The sequence below is a fragment of the Mastomys coucha genome, unplaced genomic scaffold, assembly GCF_008632895.1.
Source record: "Mastomys coucha isolate ucsf_1 unplaced genomic scaffold, UCSF_Mcou_1 pScaffold9, whole genome shotgun sequence".
In the NCBI taxonomy this organism is placed as follows: Eukaryota; Metazoa; Chordata; class Mammalia; order Rodentia; family Muridae; genus Mastomys; species Mastomys coucha.
The window spans coordinates 56,006,577-56,033,210 of record NW_022196915.1 but is presented as its reverse complement, the minus strand read 5'-3'; the positions used below and the strand labels follow the sequence as shown (position 1 = coordinate 56,033,210).

The following is a 26,634-nucleotide window of genomic DNA, read 5'->3' as shown; positions in this document are numbered from 1 at the left end:
ACATTTGTAAGTATGTCAGATCTTACAAGGCCATGAAGTCTCTGGATTTTATTTTAATTTTTGTGTGGTGGGGATTAGATTGCAGCCTGCCTTGAAATCTTCATGCTTTTGCCTCAGCCTCCCCAAGCTGCGATTATAAGTGTTTGCCACTTTGCCTAACTCTTTTTTTTCTACTTTAAAAACCAATTCCTTTGTTTTTCTTGAGATATTACTGGCTGGCAACTTCCTATGTAGATCAGGCTGGCCTTCTACTCACAGAGATCTGCCTGTCCCTGCCTCACAAGTCCTGCTAAAACAATCCTTTTAGAAGTTGAAAATAATGTTCCTAGCTCAAAGGCCTTTAGCTCTGCAATGGTTATTAGGTCTTGCTCCAGAAGCTATCAGAGATAATCATAGGCAGTGTGGCCCTGGGAACCCTCGCCAGGGGATTACTTTGAAAAGTAAGGTTGGTCCTTGCAGCAGGGATCTATTACAGGCTGAAAGCTGAGTGCTTGCTTGTTCCCATTCTGTCCCCAAATGTCAAGAGCAGGATCAGACCAGCATCTTCTCTTTACCTGAAGTAGGAGGAAATCTTAAAGAAGGCAGGTTTCAGCAACTTCTTATGCTGGCCCTTGGTGGTAAGGCAAATGCCCCAACTTGAGGTGGAGTTTACATATTTTCAGATTATGGGGCCTGACCATTCCTCCTGCCTGGCATTGGGAGAGAGGTACAACTAAAATCTAATACCACCCTTCCTCTTCGTTGTCAAGGTCGCAGACAGTTCACAGGGTGAGCGTGTACACAAACACACACAAACACACACACACACACACACACACACACACACACACACACACTCCAATGACCGGCTCACCTGTGGCAGGACTAAAGCTGCTGGTGACTTCAGAAACTGAACCTCTCAAATTTACAGAATATTTTTTCCAGTGCACGTCCCCTGGAGCATGGTCTGCACAGAGGCTAATGCCATGCACTTAACTCCCCACCAGTGTCTTTCATCTACAACAGTCACTCTGTAGACCAGGCTGGTCTCGAACTCAGAAATCCGCCTGCCTCTGCCTCTGCCTCCCAAGTGCTGGGATTAAAGGCGTGTGCCACCACTGCCCAGCAACTACTTCAACTTACGTGTTATGGAGGTATGTGTATAACCACCACCACCACAACAAAACAACCCCATGTACAGGATCTCCCACATTTCTGACCTAAATGAAAAGCACAAAAACAAACAAACAAATGAACTAACGAAGCTCCCACCAGCCTCACACATCCCCGGTTGTCCTTTTCAGGTTTCTGCTTAAAATGTCAAATTTGTTTTCAACATGTGCATTTATTTCTTATTTTAAATTCAGGCTCTTCCACGGTGTGGGCTTACAGTTGCCAATGACAGCTGCAACCACAGAGTGACAACAAGGACTGTCAAGCAATGTGTGGGGCGTACTGAAGAAAAACAGTGAAGAGATCTGAACAGTGGGGTGACAGCTTGGAAGAGGAAGAGCCTGGAGCAGCTCCACGGCACTGACCTGTGGCTCAGAAGTGCCAGGTGCCTGCAGGGCACACTCGGCTCTCAGACCACTAAACCAGGGCAACGTTAAAAACAAACAAACAAAACAAATAAGCAAACAAAACCCAAGGCCACTCTGAGAGGGCGACAGAGTTCCCAAGCACAGGGCAAGTGTGGCTACTTTACAAGTGTGTGCTTGCCTGCAGCAGGGCACGGCTCTCCTCAGTAGCTCTCATCACTGACTACTCTTCAGTGTCACCTCCCTGTGCCATCATCTTGTCAATTTTTCGTATGAAAGACCAAAGTCTTAAATCTGCCAAGAAAACACTGATGGTGACAGACCTGAGCAGCAATAAAACCAAACGCCTCCTTTCTAGGTTGAGGTGTTTGGAGAGGAAAGAGTGTATAACGTACAGCTTGGTTCTGTCCCAGGACACTCTGAAGTCCCACCCGCGCTGATGGGAACTTGCCACTGTCCGCTTGCACATGTGTCCAAGTGCATGTGCTGAAAGTGCAGCGAGTTCTACAAACCTTACTGATGTGCGGCAGATGCTGTGCGGCCTGAGCCAAGCGAATTCCCTATTCCCACTCCTCCATTTAAAGCTGTGTTCAAACTGGTAGTACCTCTAGACAGCAGGGTTTACAATCAGAGGGTTTTTGTGACAGAAAGGAAAGGGACAAACAAAACCGTCTGAGTATACGAGAAACCCTGAGGCAAAAATGGCTTTTCCTGTAGAGTCTTCTTCAGGCTGACACAGAGTCTGTCACAAGGGCCCAGGGCCCTTCTGGGAGGGCAGGCCTTCCTCCATCCACAGAGAGCCAGTGCGGGGTGCCCTGCGGTGGATACGTCGCAGCCGCAGCAGGTAGAGAAGGATGGACAGAAGGACAACCAGGAAGCAGCCGAAGAACAGATAATGGTTGTAAACGAAGGACACACCCCGCCAGTGTGTGTGGCCAGCTCGGAACACCTCTTGCCGGATGTCTCTGCGCACGGAGATAAACAGAAACAACAGTGAGAAGGGTACCAGGCAGGGCCCGCTGTTCCTGGCTTTCCTTACATTCAGAATGAGGAGATGGCAGGCCCAAAGTGGGTTCCCCGTCAACTATGTTAACTACTTGTTAATACTAAGACAATGACAAGTGGAAGCATGTCCTTAAGACCCTAGCATTATCATTTCATCAACAAACACTTGGTAAAGGTAGCTCCCAGGGTTTTGTTCTTACAAGGTAGTTAATGGGGCAAGCACATCCATGTGGAACTGTGTATAATCAGTAACAGCTCCTAAACAGAATTTCTGGAGCTGACTCAACTTAGAATAGTAGATAAATATGGTTTTAAATGTGGGTCATCTGAGCTAGGTCTGCGAACTTGAATGAAGAGAGCTATATGTCTTTATGTGACCAAGTGTAGACTGGAATCTAGTATCTCCTTTGGTCATGAGTCTACATACACAATGCCACAGTCTTAAAGCAAAAGTATTACCGGACACTTCGGTGCTAAGGAGATGACTGATGCTTTGGGCCCATTGCCTCAGCTGTCAGTCATCACCACACTGGAGGAACAGACATGAGGGTTCTGCTACCAGACATTACAAGACAGTACTAATAAAGATGTACTCCTACATCACAAGTCTGTCCACTACAACAGTGTCATAAATGCATGTCAATACAATGGTTCTTTTTTGTAATCCTAGATACTATACTATCACAGAAGGAGCCCAAAGCCATAAGGACCACCACTAAATGGATCCTTCTGCAGGTTAGGGAACAGACGAATGAGACACAGGGTGGCATCACAGAGAGTTGTTATGCTGTGGGAGAAAAGGAGGCCCCTGGGGAGGGGAATGGAGAAGACCCAAGTTAGTTAGTCTGGCTAACCTCACAGCTCTGACAACACATCCACAGAACACAGCCACCAGGAGGCATTGTGCTCCAGACAGCCATCGGCTGTGACTCTCCCAAGCCTACCTCAAGGGCAGAAAGCGGGTCCTGTAAAGGATGGCTCCCAGGGTCCACTGCACTTCCTTGTCATACACCTGCAAGGCCGTCTTCAGATTTTTGTATGTGACAGGAAAGGAGAAGCCTCTATGGAACACCTCAAACACCCAGGCTGATTTGAAACACTGATACCTACAAACACCAAGCATAGGCACGGGTCAGCCAGCCCCCACAGAGAATGGCCCCAGCTTGCAGCAGGCCAGCCCTAAGAAGGCAGCACATATGTACTGCTAAGTGATTATTGAGCACAGGTTGTAGCCCTACACAGAGGACTGTTTACCTGTCAGAACTGACTAGCCTGAAACAATGCCATTGAATCACTACTGTGGGATGCCACCCTCCACATGCCTTCAGTACTCCATCATTTACTGAACAAATGCTGCCACATTCCAACTCCTTGAGACCCCAGTCTCCTTGTGACAAAAGGAAAAGGCAGGAGGATCCTTTTCAGCCAAGCCTTGATGTTTATTAGAGCCCCCTCCCCATTTTACTTAACAAAATGTGGTAATAAACAATAAGTCACTGCCCAAGTGACTTAAACAAAGGGATCTTATAACCATGTCATTAATGTCCTGGGGAGTCAGGCTGAGGGGACAGGGAAATTGAAAGGGGGCAGCATCCCATACAACTCTGATGTTCAGAGCAAAAGGGGACAAAGGGGAATTTCTGTGCAAAGATTTCAAAACTGAGCAGAAAGCCCATAACAAAAACGTGTCCCAGCCGGGCGGTGGTGGCACAAGAGGCAGGCAGATTTCTGAGTTCGAGGCCAGCCTGGTCTACAGAGTGAGTTCCAGGACAGCCAGGGCTCTACAGAGAAACCCTATCTCGAAAGAAAAAAAAAGTGTCCCATTTGAAAGAGACTGTGGGTAGAGAAGGGCAGTAGATAAGGAGGGTCACCCAGCAGATTGGGGCTTGAGTGTCCACTACTTACTTCAGTCGATGGAGGTCGGCATGAGAGGCATAGAGTCCTCGGTCAAAGCGTTCCCGCAGGATTGACCACTTTGTTGCACAGTAATCCTAAAAACAGTTTCACCACAAATAAATCATCCCTTATTAAAGCTTATTAAAACCACTTTTCTACTTACAAATGGCTTACCAAGTTCATACTCATAACACACACAGGTAACAACACACAAGCAGAGCAAATGTCTGTACAGTCAACTTGAGACCTGGGCTCTGTGAGTCCCTGGAGACCAGCAAACTGTCCTTGCTCTTTACCCAGGAATCCCGCCCACCAACAACCTCTCTATACTCATTTAGTTCTCCTATCTTCAGGGCACCAGAATAAACTCTGGCAAAGTGAAACTGGTTTTGGCCTATTCAAACTGAGTCCAAGGGTTTGGGGCAGACTGAGCACTGTGTGTGGGGGTGTGTGTGTGGGGGGGACAGTGATGGGAAAAGTCACCTGAGTCATGTTAACTGCTCACACCCACTAACACTGTCCTCTGAAGGGCACTGACCTCCCAACATGACTCCTCACCTCTCTACTGGATGAAGAAGCTAGGGCTTAGAGAAATGCTGTGATAGGGAGTACCAGGGAATGCACGTGGCCTGAGGCCAGGGGAAGGGAAAACATCAGGAATGGAGAAGGAGGGTAGGGGGGTGCACAGTATAAGGCCATGCTGCTCGCCATGCTGAGAGGACATTGAGCTCAGGTGTCGGGCTGAGATCAGTGGAATTCAGCCTGTGAAATGGCTGAAAGACGTTAAATAGTACAGCAAGGTGACTGCATGAGCGCTTCAGACAGAACATCCCAGGACAGCACACAGGTGAGCCCCAGAGAGACCAAACACAGAGGACCTACGGACAGCTCCTGGTGAGCCAGAGGGTTGGCAAGGACAGTGACAGTAGAACAGGAATCAGGGATAGGTTTGAGGAATACTCATGAGAGAAATGATCACTGACTATAGGATCAGCAACTATCACTGATTATAGGGGTTGGGGGTTGGGTACCAGAAAGACAGAGAGGCAGAGGGTTTGGGGCATGGCTCAGAGAGACAGCATTGCCCAGCTCATACGAGGCCCAGGACTCTATCCCCAGCACTATAAATAAAATAATACAAGGGCCATGCCTGGAGGAAGGGGACTGGATGGCTGTTCAATCAACTAAGATGGCACAAAAGAGACAGCAGAGAGAACTGTGGATTTGTTTAGAATCATGAAATCAATGGGTTAGGATCAGAGACTGAACGTCAGCAGCCAGACAACCACAGCACAGATGGGACAATGGATGAACTGATGAACTTGCAGGGCAATGGGCTGTGGCTGAAAGATAAGAGCCATGGAGGCTGATGACATATGACAGGGCAAACCTCTGACAAAGAGAGAGAACACAGGGAACAAGATCATAGGCATGTCCTGGCTGCTATGGGGGTGGGCAGCTGCTGAAAGGATTTTGAGATGTGGCAATCAAAAGTCAGCTCAAGACTGTTATGTACATTCCTGGTGATAATACAGTTAGTAGAGCTTTAGACTTTCTTCTATGACAGGACAAGTAAAGGGAAAGGACATCACAATGATGCACTACAAACATATCCCTACAAGAATGATGGAGTCAGGACCTGCAGTCCTCATGGTCTCTTCACAGCACTGACTTTCTCGGCACATTACCTTGGCAGCTTTAGTAAATTTAGCAGCATTGTAGTCTCCCCCCATTCGCAAGACATCCTCGGTGCAATAGTAGAACTCAGAGAAGCCATAGAATTCACTGTTCTGGAAGTGGATTGGAGGCTGGTAGACGCCATTGAGGGAAGTTTGCGTCTCATTGGTTTTGTTCATGAAAGGCTGGAGGGTTTCACGACACAGGTCAAAGTCTCCTGTCCCCCGAAGATACAGGGTCTGCCCGTTTTGCTGGATCTCATCCTTAATGTCCAGAGGCAAGCAGGGGTCCAGGAATGGAGCATCAGGAGTCAGACCAGTCTGTTTACCCAGGAGCCTGTGGCACAAAGAATCATTTAACATGAGACCCATGCTACATACACTGTGCTTTAGACAAGTGGCTGCAAGCCAATGTTCTCCTAACATGGGTTCCACAGAACTGAGTGTGGGAATACAAAGGATTCCAAACAAAATTATTAAATTGGTCACCCAACCCGTGCAGAGATCTACAATCACATACATAAATAAGCATGCTGACCATGTCCAGGTAAACAAGGAGTGAGATGACCCAACTTTTTCATCTATTTATTGTGTGTGTGTGCGTGTGTGCATGTGTATGTACCACAACATGCAATATGGAGATCGGAGAACAACTTGAGCAAGTAGGTTGTCTCCTACATGTGGGTCCCAAGGACCCAACTCAAGTCATTAGGCTTGAGCAGCATGTGCCTTTAGCCACGGGACCATCTTGAGGCCTGACCTGATGCTTTTGAGTCCCATCAATATAATCTGAGAGAATGTCTGCTGAGGACCCAGCGATCATGTGGCCCACACCCCCATTCTGCCACTGCTGCTTGGACTGTATAAAGCTGGGTGTAGGGTGACTGTGAAAGGAACTAACTTGTCCTGGAAAACCAGGTTGGCTGTTTCATAAAAACAAGATATATCCACATGGCTAGCAAGCTGTTGTCAGATTATTCGTGGACAATTAGAAACTAGGGAAAAGTAAACCCTACAAGTGGGTGGGGCCAAATGGCTTGGGAAATGTCAGTCAGTTGCTGGTATCCTTTATAGAAAGCCTAGCTGCCAGGTCAATGAAGACGCAGTATGTGCAGAGGGGACGGATGAAGTCCAGGAGGGGACAGCCATCCGCAGCCAAGACCATCTAGTGAGCATGGGAGCGAAAACACAGCGAGGAAGGCTTGAGTCTCCTCATCTAATTGTACCATCCCACCTGTTATCACCATCAATCAGCTACCAGCCTAGACAGCAGGAAGCTAATTATTATTATTAGTCAGTCAAGTACTGGTCTAGGTGGCAGTAGGCAGCAGCTGTTTTTGCTGCACTATCAGCTCTGAGGAGCCCTGTGAAAAGACATGTTAGCCTTGTTGTAACTGAAATATACCAGGCAATTCACATCCGAAAGAGATACCCTGTTAATTAACCCGACATCCTACTGGTGTGTGTGAATATTCACAGAACCAATAAACAGAAAACCAGACTTTTGACAGTGGAAGTGATGCTAGTGTTGGGTACTATAGACTCCCAGGTCTGCCTGTGTTGGGTACTATGCACTCCTAGGTCTACCTGTGTTGTGTACTATGGACTCCCAGGTCTGCCTGTGTCGGATACTATGCACTCCTAGATCTGCCTGTGTCGTGTACTATGGACTCCCAGGTCTGCCTGTGTCGGATACTATGCACTCCTAGGTCTGCCTGTGTTGTGTACTATGGACTCCCAGGTCTGCCTGTGTCGGGTACTATGGACTCCCAGGTCTGCCTGTGTCGGGTACTATGGACTCCCAGGTCTGACTGTGTTGTGTACTATGGACTCCCAGGTCTGACTGTTGGGAGCTGAACCCTGCTAGGGTTACTTGCCCTCACTGATGGTCTTTTCTAACAAGTCATGTATTCCTCCCATCAGGGTTATTCATAATGTACTTGAGTGCAATCAACAATGGTCTTTGCCATAAAACTATTTACTTTAAAAAAATGAACTACCACTATAAGAGGCAAAGACAGGTATGAATTTCAAGGCTCAATTAATGGGATGCTTATAATTATCAGGAATTTTGAGCAGCTAAATGTGGTCCCCACACTACTGTTTCTGTGTTCTATGTCTAGCTTAGGAGTACCACTGGATTATACATTATACAAAACTTTTTTTAAAAAAATTACTAATAAAACCCAACTAGTAAAACTCAGGAGTCAGAAGACAGTGTTTAATAAATCTGTGAAAGTAAGTTTCAAATTTATATTTCTATTTAAAAATTTTAAGACTCTTATGAAAAATAACTGTAACAAAATATTCTAGACACAAATTTAAAACAAAAAGCAAGTACCACGGGACCACCGCTGTTGTAATTAACACCTATCAATTAGTTTTTAAGGTAATCAGAACTTCGTACTTATGGATGTAAACTTTGGGTAAACCCTTACCAAGTAGCTCCAACTTGGTCTTTATTAAGTTTTAGGCCCTCACTGATTTATTAAGATTAAATTGGCCAGGGCTGGAAAGATGATTCAGTGGTTAAGAGCACTGGTTGCTCTTCTAGAAGATCTAGGTTTAATTCCCAGGACCCACATGGAGGCTTACAACACCTGTAACACCAGTTCCAGGGGAATCTAGTGCCTACTTCTGGCCTCCATGGGTACTGCTTGTATATAGTGTACAGACATAAATATAGGCAAACATCCATACACACAAAAATAACTAATAAAATTTTTGAAAAAGATTAAATTGGCCAAGTAAATATATTATTACTTAGCTCTAAAATGATCATTTCTCCTTTAAAAATGTTCTATCAAAACAAACAAAGCAGATACAGGAAGAGCAAGCTGTCTCACATACCCAGACTCTGCCCTTCTGATTCCAAGCCATTTGTCTGTTCTGATGGGCATACTTCAAATAAGTAACTGACATATAGTTAAGCTAATTACTATAATTCATTCATTTGTTTGTTGGATTTTTTTTTCTAGACAGGTTTTCTCTGTGTAATAGTCCTGTCTTTCCTGAAATTCACTTTGTAGACCAGTGTAGAAGGTGTGCATCACTACTGCCTGGCTTTTTTAAAAGACAGGGTCCTGCTACATATTACTATGTGGCCTGAAACCACGTAGAGCAGGATGGCCTCAAACTCACAGAGGTCCTCCTGCCTTGGCTTCCCACATGGTAGAACTAAAGGCGTGCACCCCGCACCCAGCTAAACTCACAAGTGTCAATGTGTCAGGAGTCATGCCCTTTCCCGTTTTTCTTTCACATATTTTTCTACACCAGAATTTCACATAAACTCAGTTTTTTTTTTTTAAGTTTCCACTAATAAAAATGTGAGGAATTTTTAGTTTCATTTAGGTTTGCTTTTGAGACAGGCCTTAAACTAATGATGTAATGGTTTACAGACATGTACCATCAAATCAGTCTTAAAAATATTTTATTATCCTAAAATTACTTTAAGGTATTTCTTTACTCTTAATCCCCTCTCACTGTGGTTCTCAGTGACAGTGTTCAGTATCTCTAGAACATTGCTTATTTGAGACTTTCTGAGGTCAAGGGCAGTGGCTGGTGTCAGCAGTGTGGCAGGCGTCACTGTCTAAGCTTTCCCAGGCCTTTGCTCCCAGTCACCCAGGAGCAACTAAGTCATCTAAGTGATGGCGAGGGTCCCTCTCTATCAGATGGAGAGAGAGAGAAAATGCAAGCATACACACGGGTGGGACAGGGGCTGGTGGCAGGACCCAAGGGCCCCTCAGTCTTCCTAGCATGGGGCAGCTAAAAAGAAGGTACTTGACCTGAATCTAGCTTTGATGAGGAGCAAGCTAAGCCTGCAGGTGCCTGCTGAGGAGTGGCAGGGGCGGTACCTGTTTTTCTGAACTGTGCTGGCAAATAGTCTGTCTTCATATCTCTGCCGAGCGGCATTACCACCAAACCCAAGAAATGTGGCCACGTAGACGCGGTACACATGCTCGGTCTGGTGGACATCACACCCCAGGTTGAATTCAGCTAACAAGTTTTTAGCTACTTCTTCCTGTAGGCACAAGGACGACACATTTCGGTATTTTAAAGCAACTTTAGCTCCAGTTAAAAAAGAAGGGTCTAAAAAGAGTTATATTAAGAGCAGCAGAGTCTCTCTCCACCTCCCAAGGATGCGCTAAGCCTTGTTCATAATGCAGTATGATTCTAACTGAGGACTGAGGAAACTGCAGCTGCTGCACCTGGGTAGTACTAGGACTTTCTGAAAAGGAGGTCAGAACTATAGTTCTTCCTCTCTGACCCACACATCTATTTATGTTACCTTCTGCTGTGGACATAGACCCAAACACAGGAATGTCCCGACAAATAAAGACACCTTTATTTAAAAAACAAAAACAAGACAAAGAAATAGCCCCTGAGTAGTCAACATAAAGGGAGGGTTAGCCTAATGGCAGTAGTCAGTTATAGAGGAATACACTCTGCACTGTGAATAAAAGGCACACAATCACACAAAAGCCAAAAATGTAACAACCACACCTTTAAACTATGACAAGAATAGAAATAATGGAAAACAATTCACCAAAACAGTAACAATGCTTTTTAAAAAAATGTTGGTGAGTCCAGAGGGAGTTTTTATTTTTCGGTTTGCCCTAAGCTTTCTTTGTAGTCTGCTACTTTACGATGAAGGGAGAAAGCAGGCAAGGCAGTCTCTAGAGGCATATCCGGGACGGGAAGCAGGAAACTCAACTGGATTTCTAGAGCACTTTTCTAAGGAGCAATGGAACCTCCTCAGCACATACTAGGGGCTGAGTGTTAGGCACAGAGCAGCTATTCAATGGCCATGCCAGAGGGACTTTTCACAAGAGACTGGCTCATAGAAGTTACAGGACCAGCATGAGGTCACACAGCTAGGGGGAACAGGGTGACGCTGCCAGTTAGGCTTGTTTATGTCCATGGCTTAACTCTGAGCCACCCCCTGGAACATGATCCCTACTATGGGGGAGACAATGTAGGAGGCCATGCTTTGGTGTCAATTTACATCTGGATGGAAACAGTAACGAGAGACAGGATGATTTTGGGACACATGGGAATGGCTCTGTTGTCCTTTTTGGAAGGCAAAGCCTGCTGAGGACCATAAACCCTGACAGGACACTGAAGGGCTGGAGGAAAGATGATGGAGTACTGGGTACCAACCTCAATATTTTCCAGAACAGTTCAAAAACAAAATCAATTGTGCCGGTCATGACTTCCTAATGATATATAATGCTATATTATTTTTTAAAGTGACTGGAGTGAAAATATGAACAAAAGCTCAGGCATGCGATTGACATATACATCAGAGAAAAACTCTTTCAGAAAACAAACCAGCTAGTCTCAATGCATAAACGCAATGGGCTTGGCCGAGGCCTGCCTCTTTCTCCCGCCTCCTTCCTTCCTCCTGGGTTGAGAAGGTGAACCTCAGCAAGCAGATGTGTCCAGACTCAGGAAACAAAACAAAGATGGATGGAGACATGTTAAATGAAAATGGAAGCAAACAGAAGGCCATCTGCCCAGATAATAACCTGCTGTGAGGACACAAAGCTTACAGTCTGGGGGACTTCGTACGCGATCTGGGTAGACACGCCTCCCATGTCAAGGACACCAGCTGTCCTTTTCCGCAGGATGGCCTCGCTGCTCTCGCTGCCGGGAATGTTGACTTCCACAACCGCCTCATCATCTAGAGAGAGAAGTGTCCCCTCTCTTTGAAGTGCTGCTTTGATGAGCACCCAGGCCACCCCTCCCCATGAGCTCAACTACAGCTTAGGCAGCAGCTCTGCTTGCCCCACCCTGGGCACTGAGCTAACTCTAACACTTAGCTCCTTCTCCACCCTTGGGTTGACCATAAACAGATGGCTGGTGGAAACACGGCACTTACCCTCCTCAATATGCTCAAACCGTCCGAGGACAAAATTAATGCCAATCCAAGCATACACACCTAGACATTTCAGAGCAAAATTAAGAAAAAAAAATAAGTTTTAAATCTCTGATCAATTTGGTCTGTGCAAGCTGTCTCACTTGTTTTAACCCCTGACAGCCTGAGACAGAATCATCAAATAACACATTTCTGCTGTTCTATCTTGCCCTAGTGGTGTTACAAGAACTCTCAATTTTAAAGCTTATCCTTTATATCAGATGTGTTGAAAAAGTAAATTCCAGTGATTCTACACTAACTTCCTCTCATCTTTCCTGTATCTTTGTCACCCACATAGCTGCCAGGTCTCAGCCTATGCCTGCCAACATTCCCTACAGCCCATTTCTATCCATTCTCACTGCTACCTTGATTTGTGTCATTACACAGTGGAGGTGACAAGCTAATTAATCTTTGATAGCAACCTCCTCTATCCTATCCTGTTGGGCTGGGCCAAAGAACAATGTCTGCTGTAGCAGACTGATAATTCAATGTGCCCAGCTTTCTCCATCACCACTACCTTTCCACAGGACCATGATGTGGCCGTGTTGGTCCACAGTGGCATTCCTTCCCACCTGCAGCAATGGTGATCATCTCTTCTGCTTGGACCAAACATCTTCCACCTACTGAGTCAACGTCCCTTATTCTCTTTCCAAAGGTTCCACTCAGAACATTCCGAGCTGGGCAGAGGGGAGGAGAGATGTCTTTCTCTTTCACAGCTAAAGGGCATTTTTTCATTTCCTTTGGGTGCCAGAAGTGACCTCTTACAATACTGAGGGCCATACTTGTCTGTAAGGAGCTCATGGCTGATCTGCCCAAGTCTGTGATTCCTGGTGCCTTTCTACAGGGACCCTGGCTGGATGGTGGGTGACAGAGGAGCAGGTACCACACATCTAGGCCTCTGCCCCTAGAATACCATTTCACTGACTGGATGTTTCTCAGGTAGAATAATTTCTCTAACACAGAACTAGTATTTTCTCAGTTCATCAAAGGCAAGAATTCCTCCATGGGAGCAGTCAGTCAGAAGTTCATGGCCCAGACCTATCAGCTGGGCAAGGATGCAGGCGTCCTCTATCAGTCTGTTCAAAATACATTCCCTAAATGTGGCGAGGACAGATGAGTTACGTTTAACAGTTTTAGGGCTGTACAATAAGACCAGCCATCTATGAGACTTACTTAGTCTTTTAAGACTATCTCAAGGCTATGGTTTCCAGTGGGAAGGGAGGCTCTGAAGGCACTGCTTCCGACACTCCAAACTGATGGTCTGATACCAACCTTCTTGTTTTCCTGAGATGACTTCGGCATGGGAGTCAGAAAACAGGAAGTCATAGTGCACAGGGATGTCGGTCAGGAGGTCCTCCAGGATGGCTTTCTGCTGGCTGTAAAGCAGTCCCAAGATTTACTGTCAAACCATATCCTTGATTACTCTTGAAACAAAAACAAAAATACCTTGTGGTTCTGTTATATCCTACATGAAAGAATTAATTGTAAAACTAAAGTGATTTCATTGAAAAGATCGCTTACCTCAGGAATGTTCTTTCAAAATGAAAAAGTTATGTAAATCGTGTGGGTTCCAGCTCAGTGGGTGGAAGGCTTGCACAGCATGGAGAGAGCCTTAAGTTCCAGCCCCAGCACTGTATAAACTGGGCATGGTGGTGTAACCCCACAACCCCAACACTCAGGAGGTACAGGTGGAGGGATTGCACATTTAAGGTCAGGCTCACCTTTGCGCAGTGGCAGTATCATAGCCAATGAGGTTTATCTGAGGTGTGATTATTGCTAATTGAAAACTTAAGGTCAGGCTCTGCTACATATTTAGTTTGAGGCCAACCTGGTATAGGAGACTCTGCACCCACCCCCAACCCCTGCAAAGTTAACCTTACAATTTAAAATAAGTACATTAAAAGCTCTTTGGTGACGTCTGCATAAGAGAATAGCTCTGAGACTAGTCCTGATTCATGATAGGATTTCCAATGCCACAAGGAAGATGATAATGATGATGAGGAGGAGAGAGCAGTAAGTCATCCCTCTTTGCAAAGGTCACCTTTCAGGAAGGACTCTCATTCCAGCTGTGCAGAGAATGTAGAGAGGTGTCTCTTTGTGTTTTGCCCGAGGCACATGTTCTGCAGCAAAGCTCAGAAGCGGAGAAATGTAATCGCTGACTTTTTCTGGAGAGGTAGCAAACTCTGAGATACCTGCAGAGTGGACAGTCGGGTTAGCAGGGATGTCATGGTGCTAAGAGAAAATGTCTTCAGTGTGCTGAATCTGGGAGAGATTCACACTTCACTCTGTATTCTCCTAGTTTTGCCTATTCCTCTACTTCCACACTGCTGTGTGACATGCCCTCTTCTCTGTCATCAGGATATCAATCTGACTGAGCATCTGCCATGTGTCCCACACAGGAGCACATTCTTGCCCTTGAGAAATGGCCCTTCTCTGCTCAGGCAAACATCAATGGCTGTAATGCCACCCACATGCCACAGGTCTTCAGCTCATACCATCAATCCCCATTGCTCTTTCCCAACCTTCAGATCAGGCCAAGGTGACTGTCTGATGCACACAGCCACTGCTTGTCCTCACAGCAACCCCAACGACGTGTTCTGCAGCTGGTGCTATAGATCTGTTTCTGCTGCCTGTTCCCCCCTCTGTGCCCAGGCTGGCATCCAAGGTAAAGTCCCTTCCATGCCCCTGTGCAGATTGCCTTCCACTTTCACCGACCATTTCTGGGTCTGCTTATGCTAATTTTTCGGACAGTGCCATTTGCTGTTGGCCTAGTATAGCTCACTGCCTTTCACTTTCCATGGATCCCTCCACCCTACCCCAAGGATGCTTCTTTTGTTTGTTTGTTTTAAACCCTTCTATGGCTCCTCTAATCGACCCAGACAAACTCAGCTTAGAGATACACAGCTACCCACACAATGGCCCATCCTTACTTCCTCTCGAGTCTCTTTCTCTCACCTCAAAGCACGGAACTAACTCCTCTGCACCCTGCTCTGGCCTTTGGGGCTCTGAGTCCCCTGCAGAATAGCCTTCTCTTCCCCTACTTCTTTACCCAGTCAACTTCTGCCTGTCTATTCAGCTCCTTCTTCCACAGAAGTCGTCCCTAGCAGAGCCCTGAGGGACACCAGCTCTCCTTACAGCCTGTGCTCACCCTGTGCCAGCTATATACCTGCTCATCACCACACTCCTTACTTGTCTCATTACAGCTAGTAAAGGGTACACACCGTGTCTTGTTCAGTTCAAATCCCAGCACTTAATAGTGCCCGGCAGGCGGAGGTGCTCAGGAAGATCTGTTCAATACTCAGTATTAAAAATGGATGGGAGTTAAGGAGACAGCTCAGCAGTTAAAGCACTGGCTGCTCTTGCTGAGGACCTAGGTTTGGTTTTTAGCACTTCCATGGTGGCTCACAATCAACCAGTTCAGGGGCTCCAATGCCCTCTTCTGGCCTCCCTAAGCATCTGCACACACACATTACATACACACTCACTCAGGTACACAGACATAATTGATACATATACCTTTTAAAAAAGTAAACAAGTATTTATAGCTGTCATTGAGCCTACAATATCAGAACAATGGGGACCTGAGAAGGTCTACAATTTCTTGTTTCACACATTAGGGAATTGTAGACCCAGAAAGGAAACAGCAGAAAATAGAGGTAAAGGCAAAACTTTAACACACAGAGCTAGCTCAGTGGGAAGCTAAGTCTCAGAGTAATCAGAATCTATTTTTAATATACTTAGTTGTTTATATTAATACTAAGAGACGAGGAGTCAAGACAGAGCATTGCTGTATAAATGGTTCACTGATTTCCACCTGGGTAAGAACTGTGTAAGCCGGAGCTAATAGATTCTAGCGTACACCTCAATGAGGATGTTTTGCTCGGCTGATCCATCCTGTGAGGGAGAACCATGCTAAGCCAGCTGTGACTGAGATCCTGGCATACACCTCCATGAGGACTTGAGCTTCATCCCACGGGCTGTAAGGAGAACTAGTTTCCATTAATGTTCTACTAGGGGAGGCTTCTGTGGAAGGCATTCAGCTAGTGCTGGACGCTGGCACGAGAAGCTCGTCGAAAGGCAAAGTGTTGTACTGAGCCTTAGTTCTGAGGCTCCTGGTAAGCTTTTATATGAGCAGCATCAGGTTAACCCTGAAGTTATTTTTAGATTAAGTGTACATACAATTTTAAGGGTCAGAACAATGGAAAATAAAGTTAGCACTAAATAAATATCAGAATCTTTGTTTATGGAAATCCACTGGTGTTATTTACATTTCTCAGATGCAGGGTAATAAACTTAGCTGGTTACTGCTTATCAGTATTCTGTTTTAAACGTTCTGTGTCACGTTATAATTATCTATATTTATGGGTACAGTGTGATGACCAGACACATGAGCACATTGTAAAGCAATCAAAGCGAGCACCTAGCATGTCCATCTCTTTGAGCACAGCTCATTTCTTTGTGTCTCTCTGACATTTAAAAAAATAAATGTATTGAATACTCTGCACTAGATATCTTAGCACTCACACTAATGAGAGTTCAATGTTTCTGTTACGCTGTGTAGCCTACTGTTTTAAATCAGAGTTTATTGAGTATTAGGAATGGACAGCTCATTTAAAAATGTTCCATTCCCACTGTTCCCAAGAGGGTACCAACCACGGACAAGGCAGAGCGATACTGAGAAGGCTGGAGACTGTTGCTGCTTAAGCTATTCAACGAGGAACCAAGACTTGATTTTATACCTTATACCAGCTTAGACATAAAATGATCCCACCTTTAAAAATTGAGTGTATTTGTATTGATCTTTTTTGGCTTGTTTTTGTTTTGTTTTTTTAAGACAGGATTTCTCTATGTGTCCCTAGAACTCACTCTGTAGACCAGGCTGGCCTCAAACTCATAGAGATCCACCTGCCTCTGCCTCTGGGATTAAAGGTGTGCACCACCACTGTTTGGTTACATTCATTCTTTTTAAGTCCCAAGGTTGCCCTTATAAATAATCTAGAACATAAGAAATACATCTGGGCAAATGGAGTCTAGTGACCTGTGGAGTCTAGTGACCTATGGAGTCCAGTCACCTGAGGCAGAAGAACTGTAAGCTGATGTCAGCCTGAGTGTCTTAGTAAAATACTGTCTCAAAAATAAAGAGTGCTAGGGATAGAACTTGCTGGTAGAGCACCTGTCTAGCATCTATGACTCTTAGGGTCAATACCAGCACAAAGAAAGAGAAAGGGGCAAGGGAGTGAGGGAGTGAGGGAAGGAGAAAGAGAGAGAGAGAGAGAGAGAGAGAGAGAGAGAGAGAGAGAGAGAGAGAGAAAGAGAAGGGGTAGAGATATGAAATGAAGTTAGACATCTGGGTAGTAATTTTTTAAAAATCACTAATACATACCAATATTTAAACAAATAATATGCTACTATTTAAAGTGTAGATTGTCAAGAGTTATCTGAAAATGTCTGTCTTTAAGAAAGAGCTACCAAACAGGAAAAACAAAACAAAATCTCAGAGTGTTAGCATGTGAGCACACATCATGGGGCGACGGTGGTGATGGCCACAGGTGACAGAAAAGGTGACACAGGCTGTGGATGTATGATCAAAATAAGGAAATCGGAGGCAAAACAAAGCCAGCCATTACGTTAGGCCCTGCCTTGAACTTGGAAGCAGGGCTAGGCAGTGTGGAGCGAGAGGGGAGGTATGGCAGTGAGTGGGATCCTAGAATTAAGGGAGCCCAGAACCTGGTTCCAGTCCTCAGCTGTTATTATCCCATACCAGGCTTAATTTTCATCACCACCGGCTTCCGGTTTTTGTCCCTCATCTGTCTGATGTCCAGCAGATCATGAGGATTGCCGTTGTGCCGAGGCCAGCAATAGACAAATATCCGAGACCCACTACTGCCGCAGTCCACCACAATGCCATAGTTCACGTTGGGGTTGTTGGTATCTGTAGCCTCAACGTTTGTGACTCGGGCCAAGTACCTTGTTTAGAAATATACGAGTGTTATTATTTAAACAGAGCATTGTCCTGCTCTAACAGGGAAGGTTCACTGCAGAAGTACCACGTTAGTGACCTCCATGCTGTGTCATGATCTCTCTCTCTGGCACTCTCTCTATGCCAGATGATGAGTCAAAAGAAGACCAAACCAATCCTGCCCACGGGAACCTCCTATTCAGGTATATGCTCACCTCCCCTGAGCACACTCCACAGGTTTCAGAGAGACAACTGTCTCCAAAGTACAAATGTTTACTCAGAACCTAGCTTAAAACAGATGGAAGGGGCTCCTTGACTATCCCAGGGCCTCTTACAACATGGGCTCTGCAACCAGCTGTCAGGCACTTCCAACAGTCCAATTTATTAACAGGTAGTCAGCACAGGGTCCAGTTCCTACAGCCATCACATGATGGTCCAGAGACCACTCTCTCTTCTGATGATCATTTGCTGTGAGTCTAACCAGGAGTGCAGAACTATCCTCTGGGAGGTGATCAGATCAGGAGGAAGGAGACATCAGAGCAACGCCCTCCCCCCCATTCCTGCTGTGGGAGCTGGGACAAAGCCCTCACCAGATACAAACTCTGCTGGCATTTTGCTCTTGGACCCCCAGCTTCTAGAGCAGTGGTTCTCAACCTTTCTAATGTTGTGACGCTTTAATACAGTTCCTCATGTTGGGGTGACACCATAAAAGTTATTATTGCTATCTCATACTGTAATATTGCTACTGTTATGAATTGTGATGTAATTTCCAATGGTGTTTCCAGTGGTCTTAGGTGACCCCTGTAAAGGGTCATTCAATTCTCCAAGAGGTTGTGACCCACAGGTTGAGAACTCTACTTTAGAACTGTGAGAAATAGAACTCTTGCAGTCTATAAGATGCCCAGCATTCTGTCACAGCGGTTGGAACAAAGTCAGCCAGAAGGTATGACATCCCTTCTGGAACACAAAGTCTTTCTCTCTTACCTTTGAAATTTCTTGTCCTTTGACAGCCACCCATACTTGCTGCGGATTATGACAACAGAGAAGTATAAAAGGGAGACAGCTGCAGCCAGGATGCTGATGAGAACGATTTGTCGTAAATGGGTGTTCAGAATTCGAGGACAGCCTACTGGAGAGATGCTAAAATGCCAAGAGGCAGGAAGGAGACAGGAGATGCCAATCCTGAAATTCCAAAGAAACAGATTTTAAAGTAACATGCTTAGATAAGACCTGGCCTCACCTGATCAATGCTCAGCTCCCCCTGCTTCTGGCTATTGGTCGCTGTACTGAGCATGCTCCAGGTTGCTGTTTGGTTATTCAGCGCATCATTATAAAATGACTTGATGAGAACGACACCCTGCTGGTTGTAATACTCTGTATTATGATATACGTACATCTCCCCCCTTTCTTGAGAGTACTACAAAACACCTGCCTTTTCCCAAAAGGGAATTCTAATTCATAAGTTTAGCCAGATAAACACATAAATCTATAATGAAATCCAGTTTAAGGATGATGGCACCAAAGGGGGACTGAGGATACAGAAACGGCATGTACGTGTCTTCCTAAAACATCCGAAGATGCCAACGTGCAGGCCTAAACTGCAGCTCACATTAACCTTTGAACTCACCTGTCTTTCTTTCTGTGACAAGGGTCCCACTGGGCTCTGTAGGGCCAATGTTTTTAGACTAGTACAGCATAACTTCAAACGCTTCTCTCTTGGAATTTAGATTTTCTTCTCTTAAGATCCACTTCTTTAGCATCAAAACCCAGGTTTTATAGGGCAGTGATGAAGCCCAGCACTCACCTCCCCATACTGAAAGGCCAAGCAAGGTCCAGGCGATGTTGTGGGAGTCAGTTCTCGTCACCCACAATGACAGAATCAGAGCTGATGTCTTCATGTAGTCTGAACCGCCCTGGTTCAGTGTGAGAAAAATCAAGAAGAGAAGAATCAAATAAAATATTACGGCCCTACCAAGTAGATGCTCAAGCTCAGCCGACACCACCTGACTATGATCTCTGTGTGGGGACTTCTGGGTTAGAGCAGCATTCTTGTACATCAATTTCATGCTGCTAGAGATACAGGGCCTCAGTCAAGAGATGCTGAGAGCCTGGCACACGTTCTTACTGCAGGCATTCCTGTAACCCTAAAATTTCAGGGCATGACATTATTATAGCACTGAAAAGTGGAGAGGTGGGGGGGGGCACACAGGATTAACTCAATGGGAACAGGAAGCGCATATTCACTTGCTCTAATGTACAAAGTGCCCTACAAAGTGTCCTGGCCTTAGTGCTTCAGTCCCATCACTTGCCCACTTTCCTCCTGGCCCCAGCCCCCATATCACAAAGCCAGGGACTCTTTCAAACCAGCCAGAGCCTGAGGACTGTTTCAAAGTTCTCCTTGTTTTTACTTCCTGGAATCTCTCAACACTTTAACAGCCTACTCAGCCTCTCCACTCTGGAATCCTGTCGGGTTTCCTTGGCTGTGTCCCAAAGCTGTCTGTCCTTGAGTCCCCTATCATTCTGCCTAGACTTCATTCTCTCCTAACTTCATCACTCCGGCTCTGAGTCATTCCCTCTGAATGTACCGCCTCCAGCTCAGCTCATACCTATACCACTTATCAGATAACTGGTTTCTTCAGCCCAGCTCCTCTGAGTCATGGACACATCCACAGTCAATCCCCAGTCTCTGCATCTGGATGCTGCATGGACCATAAACTACATTTCTAAAACCACACTCCCCCTTCTACTTAATGCCAACTTCCTCTCCTTTGTCCTGATTCTCATCCCCAAATGTCCCATCCTCCCTATCCAACCTCTCAGAACCCTTCTCTGACTCCTGCTCACCTAAAACCTAACCTTTCGCTTACCTCTGTTGTAGGCTAGGCTTTTACCTCTTACCTGCATTGCCTTCTCCCTGAAATCTCACCTGGGGCTCTCTAGTGCTTTCCCAACACGTTAGGCAGGAATTCTTCCCCTGAGGCTGACACACCCAGAACTCAGATCACATCAAGCCAGGATTTAGAATCTCCCAGTGACCTCATGCCCTTCAAACAAATGCTGAAGTTTTCCTGTGCCCTCCAGGCCTGCAGACCCAGGCCAGCTGCTCTTCTCTGACCTGTCACCTGCTCCACTCTTTCCCAGGCATTCCAGCTGCACTGGCAGCCCCCATCAGCTTCTAGAAGTCTCTCGCTTTGCTCTGTAGCCTCCCTGCTCCCTCTGCCTCAGAGCAATCCTTACAGCTGATCACCTGACCTCCAGCAGGCCATTACTCAATGTCACTTTCTCAGGGATCAGTAAGTACACACACCACTTTCCATCTGGGTTTCATCCTTGATTCATTTTTTTCTCATTTTACATTTACTTCTTTTTTTGTTTGTTTTTGTGTTTCTGAGACAAGGTCTCTCTACATAGCCCTGGTCATCCTGGTATTCACTGTGTAAATCAGACTGGCCTCAGACTCACAGAGATTTGCCTGCACCTCTAAAGGTGTGTGACACCACACCTAGCTTAGCATTTCCTTCCTTCTTAAATACCCATAAGAGTGTTTACTATGCTCAGGCCGTGCTCCAAACGTTCATGTTTAGTCTGTTCTCCAGATACCCCTGTGGTAGGGACTTGCTACTGTGATGTTTGGCCACGAGGCAAAGAGTCAGGGCTGGGATTCAAGTGTGTGACTCACACTGTAATCCCTGTCCTCTAACATACTGCACATGTGCTGTCAACTAACCTGGACCCCTAGAGTTCTCAGAGATTGAGACACCTACCAAAGAGTATACTCGGTCTGGACTGAGGCCCTCTTTACATATATGTAGCAGATTTATAGCTCAATCTCCATGTGGGTCCCCCAACAACTGGAGTGGGGGCTGTCCCTAACGCTGTTGCCTGACTGTGGGTAGCAGTTTCCCAACAGGGTTGCCTTGTCTGTCCTCAGTGGGAGGGGATGTCCCTAATCCTGCAGAGACTTGATGCATTAGGGGGCCCCACCCTCTCAGAGGAGAAAGGGAGAGGGAGGGGGAGGGACTCTGTGAGGAGGGAACCAGGAGGGGGGCAGTGTTTGGGATGGAAAGAAAGAAAGAAGAGAAAAGTTAAAGAAAGATAAATTTATAACCCAGTACAGAGGAACACACAATTCTCTCCCCCCCTCCTCCCTGTGCAAACAAATAAATATAATTTAAAACATTTAAAAAATTCATAGCCAGTTGGTAGTGGTACATGTCTTTAATTCCAGCACTTGAGAGGCAGAGACAGACAGATCTGTGAGTTAAGAGGCCAGCCTGATCTCCAGAGCAAATTCCAAAAATGCCAAGGATACACAGAGAAATTCTGCCTCCATAAAAACAAAACATAATAACCACCTGACCAACCAACCAACCAACCAACCAAAAACCATATAAAATATAAAAAGTATTTTAATATAATAGATGCTTAATAATAAGTTTTAATGTATTTTTATAAAATAACTCTTATAAAGTATTTTAGTATAGTGAGAAATTCAATGCTGTAGAGATTTAAATTTTTAAAATATTCATTAAAAACAAAGGTGATAATATAAACAAATATTGGCATAATCTTAGAATAATTAAGGTCTGCCTCTAAATGATACCAATGTCTCAAACTGCAAAAGAAAGAAAACACACCTATGTATAATTTTTAAATCTCTCAGATGTTAAAATAACAACAAACTCTTCTCAAATACAATAGCCTGGTAAAGAAACTGGAGACAAAGATTAACCATTCTTGAGGCTGGAGAGATGATGGCTCTGTGGTTAAGAGGACTGACTAGTGGTTCTTCCGAGTACCCAGCTTCAATCCCAAACACTCACATGTCTTTTAATTCCAGCTCCAGGAGTCTCTCTCTGATGGAGAGCCTCCAAAGGGACTCACATTCATATGCACATACCCCCCCCACATACCCCCGCACATAATTAAAAGCAATAAAAAGAAATCTTTGATAAAGATTAATAAAAGGTAACCATTCTCTGCCTACAAGACACTCACATGAAGTAACAGAAGGAACACACTTAACACAAACCAGGTGAGGGCAACTCAAGTTAAGAGAAAAGATGCAAGGTTGGGGGTTCAGACAGATAGAAGGAAAACAGGCCCTGAAAACCATCAGGCTGGCAGAGGGTCCAGGGGTAGCGTGTATGAGAGGCATTCATTTGAGTGACATGTGTAGATAGGTTCAATGTGCCTGCCCTCCTCTCTACAAGTCTAGAAACTTCCTGTGGTGGTTTGAATGTGAATGGCCTCCATAGGCTCATTTATTTGAGTGCTTGGTCATTAGGGAGTGGGGCTACTTGAGAGGGATTGGAGATGTGGCCTTTGTGGAGTGGGTGTGGCTTTGTTTGAGGTAGTGTCACTGAGGGTGAGCTTTGGGGTCTCAGAAGCCCAAGCCAGGCTCAATGGTTCTATCTTCTTCCTGCTGCCTATGGATCCAAATGTAGAACTCTCAGCTCCTTCTCCAGCACCATGTCTGCCTGCCTGCCTGCCTGCCTCTGAAACTAAGCAAGTCCCAATTAAATACCTCCCTTTATAAGAGTTGCTGTGGCCATGATGTCTCTTCACAGCAATAGACACTTACTCTTGGGAAAAATACGGTAGATTTTGACTGAAACATGCACAGGATGGTCACCATAGGACTGTGTTTAAGAGCAAAACATTGTCTCAAATGTCTCAGTAAGGCTGGGGATGTCACTCAGAAGATGAATACATACCTTGCAAGTTTAAGACCCTGGGTTTCTTCTAGTGCTTTAAAAGTACATGGAAAGCTAATGTGATTTATGGGGGTGAGGGTACATTTATACAATAGGAAACAGTATGATTATTAAAGGCCATTGTCACTCTGTACTTGACATGGCAAAAGCACTACCGTGTATAAATAAAAACACTTCACCTCACAGAGAAGAAAAATGATAAACAAAATGTTAACAGTGTTGCTTATGTCTGAGTGGCAATGAGATAGATGACCATTTTTACTTTCTTCCCTAGCTTGCTTAAGTTTTCAAACCCACGTATTAATTTCATCATCAGGACAAACCACAAAATTACTTCTGACAAACTATCTGCATTTGATTTCCTCTGTCTTCTGGAAATATGAAGAAAGATTAATTTAAAAACTCAGGCTGAAAAGGGCTGAAAAGATGGTTCGGCATCTAAGAGCCCTGTTGCCCTTGCAGAGAGGACCTGAGTTCTAGCCCCAACACCCACAGGGTGGCTCACAACCATTTGTAACTTTAGTTCCAGAAGATCCATTGCTTTTGACTTCTGACCTCTGTGGGCACCAGAAAAACAGTAGTGCAGACATATTCAAGGAAAACACTCATAGACATAAAAGAAAATAATCTAAATTAAGAAGAAAAAAAGACAGCAACTGCAACTTGAGCATAAAATAATCAATGACAGTTGTGTAATAGCTGAGCTAAGAACCCAGGAAAAGAAGAGAGTTAAACATCAGCTGGTGCGGGAGAAGAAAAGTCAGGAACACCTCACTACTACGAGGAGACACAATGGGACACGGAAACTCCCAACAGTGCTATCGTCCAGGAAAGGACGAAGAAAGCAACCAATGGGAATGTTAAATTCTAGGACTCTCCCCTGTGAGAGCTCAGAGCCAGGAAGGCTGGTGGCAAATATGTGGTGGAGGTAGGAAAGAATTTGGGTGTGGTCAAGAAAGACGAATATACTTCTAAGGTATACCTTACCAAGAAACACATCATACTTAGCAAACTTTACAGTACTTGGTATTGGTCTTAGGGCTTTCTTTTTAGATATAAAAAGATTTTATCTTTCTTCATGTGTGTGTGTGCAAGTGCATGGGCCTGCACGAGTGCCTACTGCAGTCAGAAGAGGGCATCGAATCTCTTGGAGCTGGAGTGGTTGTGAGGTCTCTGGGACAGCAGCTAGTGCTATTAATCACTGAGTGATTAAATCTCTTCATCCCCAGGACTTTGCTTTCAAGACATGTAGAATTTTGACAAAAAGAACAGTCCATAGATGACTATGACTCTCACTCAAAACAGATGTAAGGCTGACTGTTGCCAAGAAGTTACAATACTGTAACTTGATCTTAAAATGTGAACTCCAACTGCTGTTTCTGTATCTACGAGTCTTGGCACCAGAGCTCAGGCGAGCAAACTCCTAATACGACTGTCACGTTTTAAACAAAGTTCTAAAGTGCAGCAGGCCTATCACCAGAGAGAGCAAGAACCTTTGTGATTCTAGCTGCAGGGTCTTCCTTAGTGGACTATTACATAAGGGAATAAAGCCTGTGGTCTGTGGTGGTTTGAATTAGAATGGCCCTATAGGCACATATATCTGAGTGCTTAGTCATTAGGAAGTGGTATTATTTGAGAAGGATTAGAAAGTGTGGCCTTACAGGAGAAAGGGTGTCATTGGGGTGGGCTCTGAAGTTTCAAAAGCCTGTGCCAGGCTCAGTCTCTCTTTCTGCTTGTGGATCAGGATGTAGCTCTCAGCTACTGCTGTAGTACCAGGTGGGCTGCCATGCTTCCCATCGTGATGTCAATGGACTACATTTTGACACTGTAACCATGCTGCCAATTAAATGTTTTCTTTTGTAAGACTTGCCTTGGTCAGAGTGTCTCTTCACAGCAACAGGATAGTAACTAAGACAGAGCCCATCTGGACCACAGGGCAATTTCTTGATGAGTCTCTCCCATTATGTACGTGTATGGGTGTTGGATCTCCTGGAAGTAGAGTTAGAGACAGTTGTGAGCTGCCATGTGTGGGTACAGGAAAGTGAACCTTGGTCCTCTGGAAGAGCAGCCAGTGCTCTTAACCACTAAGCCATCTCTTCAGCCATGAAGCTGATACACATCAGCCATGAAGCTTATTTGTTGAAAAACACAGGGCCAGTAAACAAGTATTATGGGATTTGGTGATAAGCAAATCGTCCCTGTGATAAGCACCTAGGAGAAAACCTTTTACAGTAGAAGGACTTGCTTTAGCTTATGGTTTCAGAGGGCATGGTAGAGCAGCATGCCATGGTGGTCAGGAAGCAGAGAAAGAGGGGACAGAAGGGGCATGCTGAGCTAGCCCTAGCTTTTCCTCTTTACTCCTTTGATGTCCTGAGCCTATGGGGTAGTATCCAACATTCAAGATGGGCTAACCGGCTCTGTCAATCCTCTGTGGAAGCACTCACACAGACATGGCTGAAAGCCACATGCCTTACTAATGTCTGAGGCATCCCCCAACCCATTAAGTTAACAATCGAGAGAACCCATCACCACACGCTTGAGTACAATCAATCAAATACGGGTTAGGCTCTAGGGGAGTCTAACTCTTGAGCTAGAAAACTCGAGAGGACATGAGGAGTGCTTCAAAACAGAACCATTTAACTACCATACGATTAAAGGAGAACCTTGGACACCTGCAAACACTGGCAGAGCTTGTAAGAAATGACTGTCTGCCAGGAAGCTTGAAGGTGACGACTGCTGTGCAGCAGTGACTCAGCTATTGGTGAAAGACGAAACAAAGCAACTTGAAGAATGCACAGAGCTGCACACATGCTCCACAGTTCTGTGTTAAACAGCAAGTCCTAGTCGATCCGCCCTACCCCCTACTATTCATGTGCTACTATGGTCATCACACTGAATGGCCTTATGCTGATGACCCTGTACCAGCTCTGCAGTCGTGTGTCACCCC

General features: G+C 45.3%; 1 protein-coding gene and 1 pseudogene across 3 annotated transcripts in view; one reads left to right on the top strand and one right to left on the bottom strand.

Moving 5' to 3' along the window:
• Positions 1–1,304: 1,304 nt before the first annotated feature.
• The window catches only part of Entpd4 (ectonucleoside triphosphate diphosphohydrolase 4), a 27,588-nt gene continuing 2,258 nt past the window's right edge, over positions 1,305–26,634 (bottom strand). Inside the window, exons 2-13 of one of the 3 annotated variants that reach the window (XM_031361547.1) lie at positions 19,775–19,883; positions 18,955–19,152; positions 17,773–17,978; positions 14,053–14,203; positions 13,284–13,387; positions 11,976–12,035; positions 11,623–11,777; positions 9,949–10,115; positions 6,107–6,431; positions 4,428–4,513; positions 3,467–3,628; positions 1,305–2,482 (exon numbers count right to left, since the gene is read on the bottom strand). In XM_031361547.1, the coding sequence (XP_031217407.1) occupies positions 2,263–2,482; positions 3,467–3,628; positions 4,428–4,513; positions 6,107–6,431; positions 9,949–10,115; positions 11,623–11,777; positions 11,976–12,035; positions 13,284–13,387; positions 14,053–14,203; positions 17,773–17,978; positions 18,955–19,152; positions 19,775–19,782 (1,842 nt within the window). In that variant the 5' untranslated portion in view covers positions 19,783–19,883 and the 3' untranslated portion in view covers positions 1,305–2,262. Of the gene's footprint in view, positions 2,483–3,466; positions 3,629–4,427; positions 4,514–6,106; positions 6,432–9,948; positions 10,116–11,622; positions 11,778–11,975; positions 12,036–13,283; positions 13,388–14,052; positions 14,204–17,772; positions 17,979–18,954; positions 19,153–19,774; positions 19,884–26,634 lie in introns of those variants that run through there. The other 2 variants (XM_031361549.1, XM_031361550.1) reach the window with 2 other exon arrangements.
• On the top strand, positions 13,731–13,842 carry LOC116085573 (annotated as a pseudogene).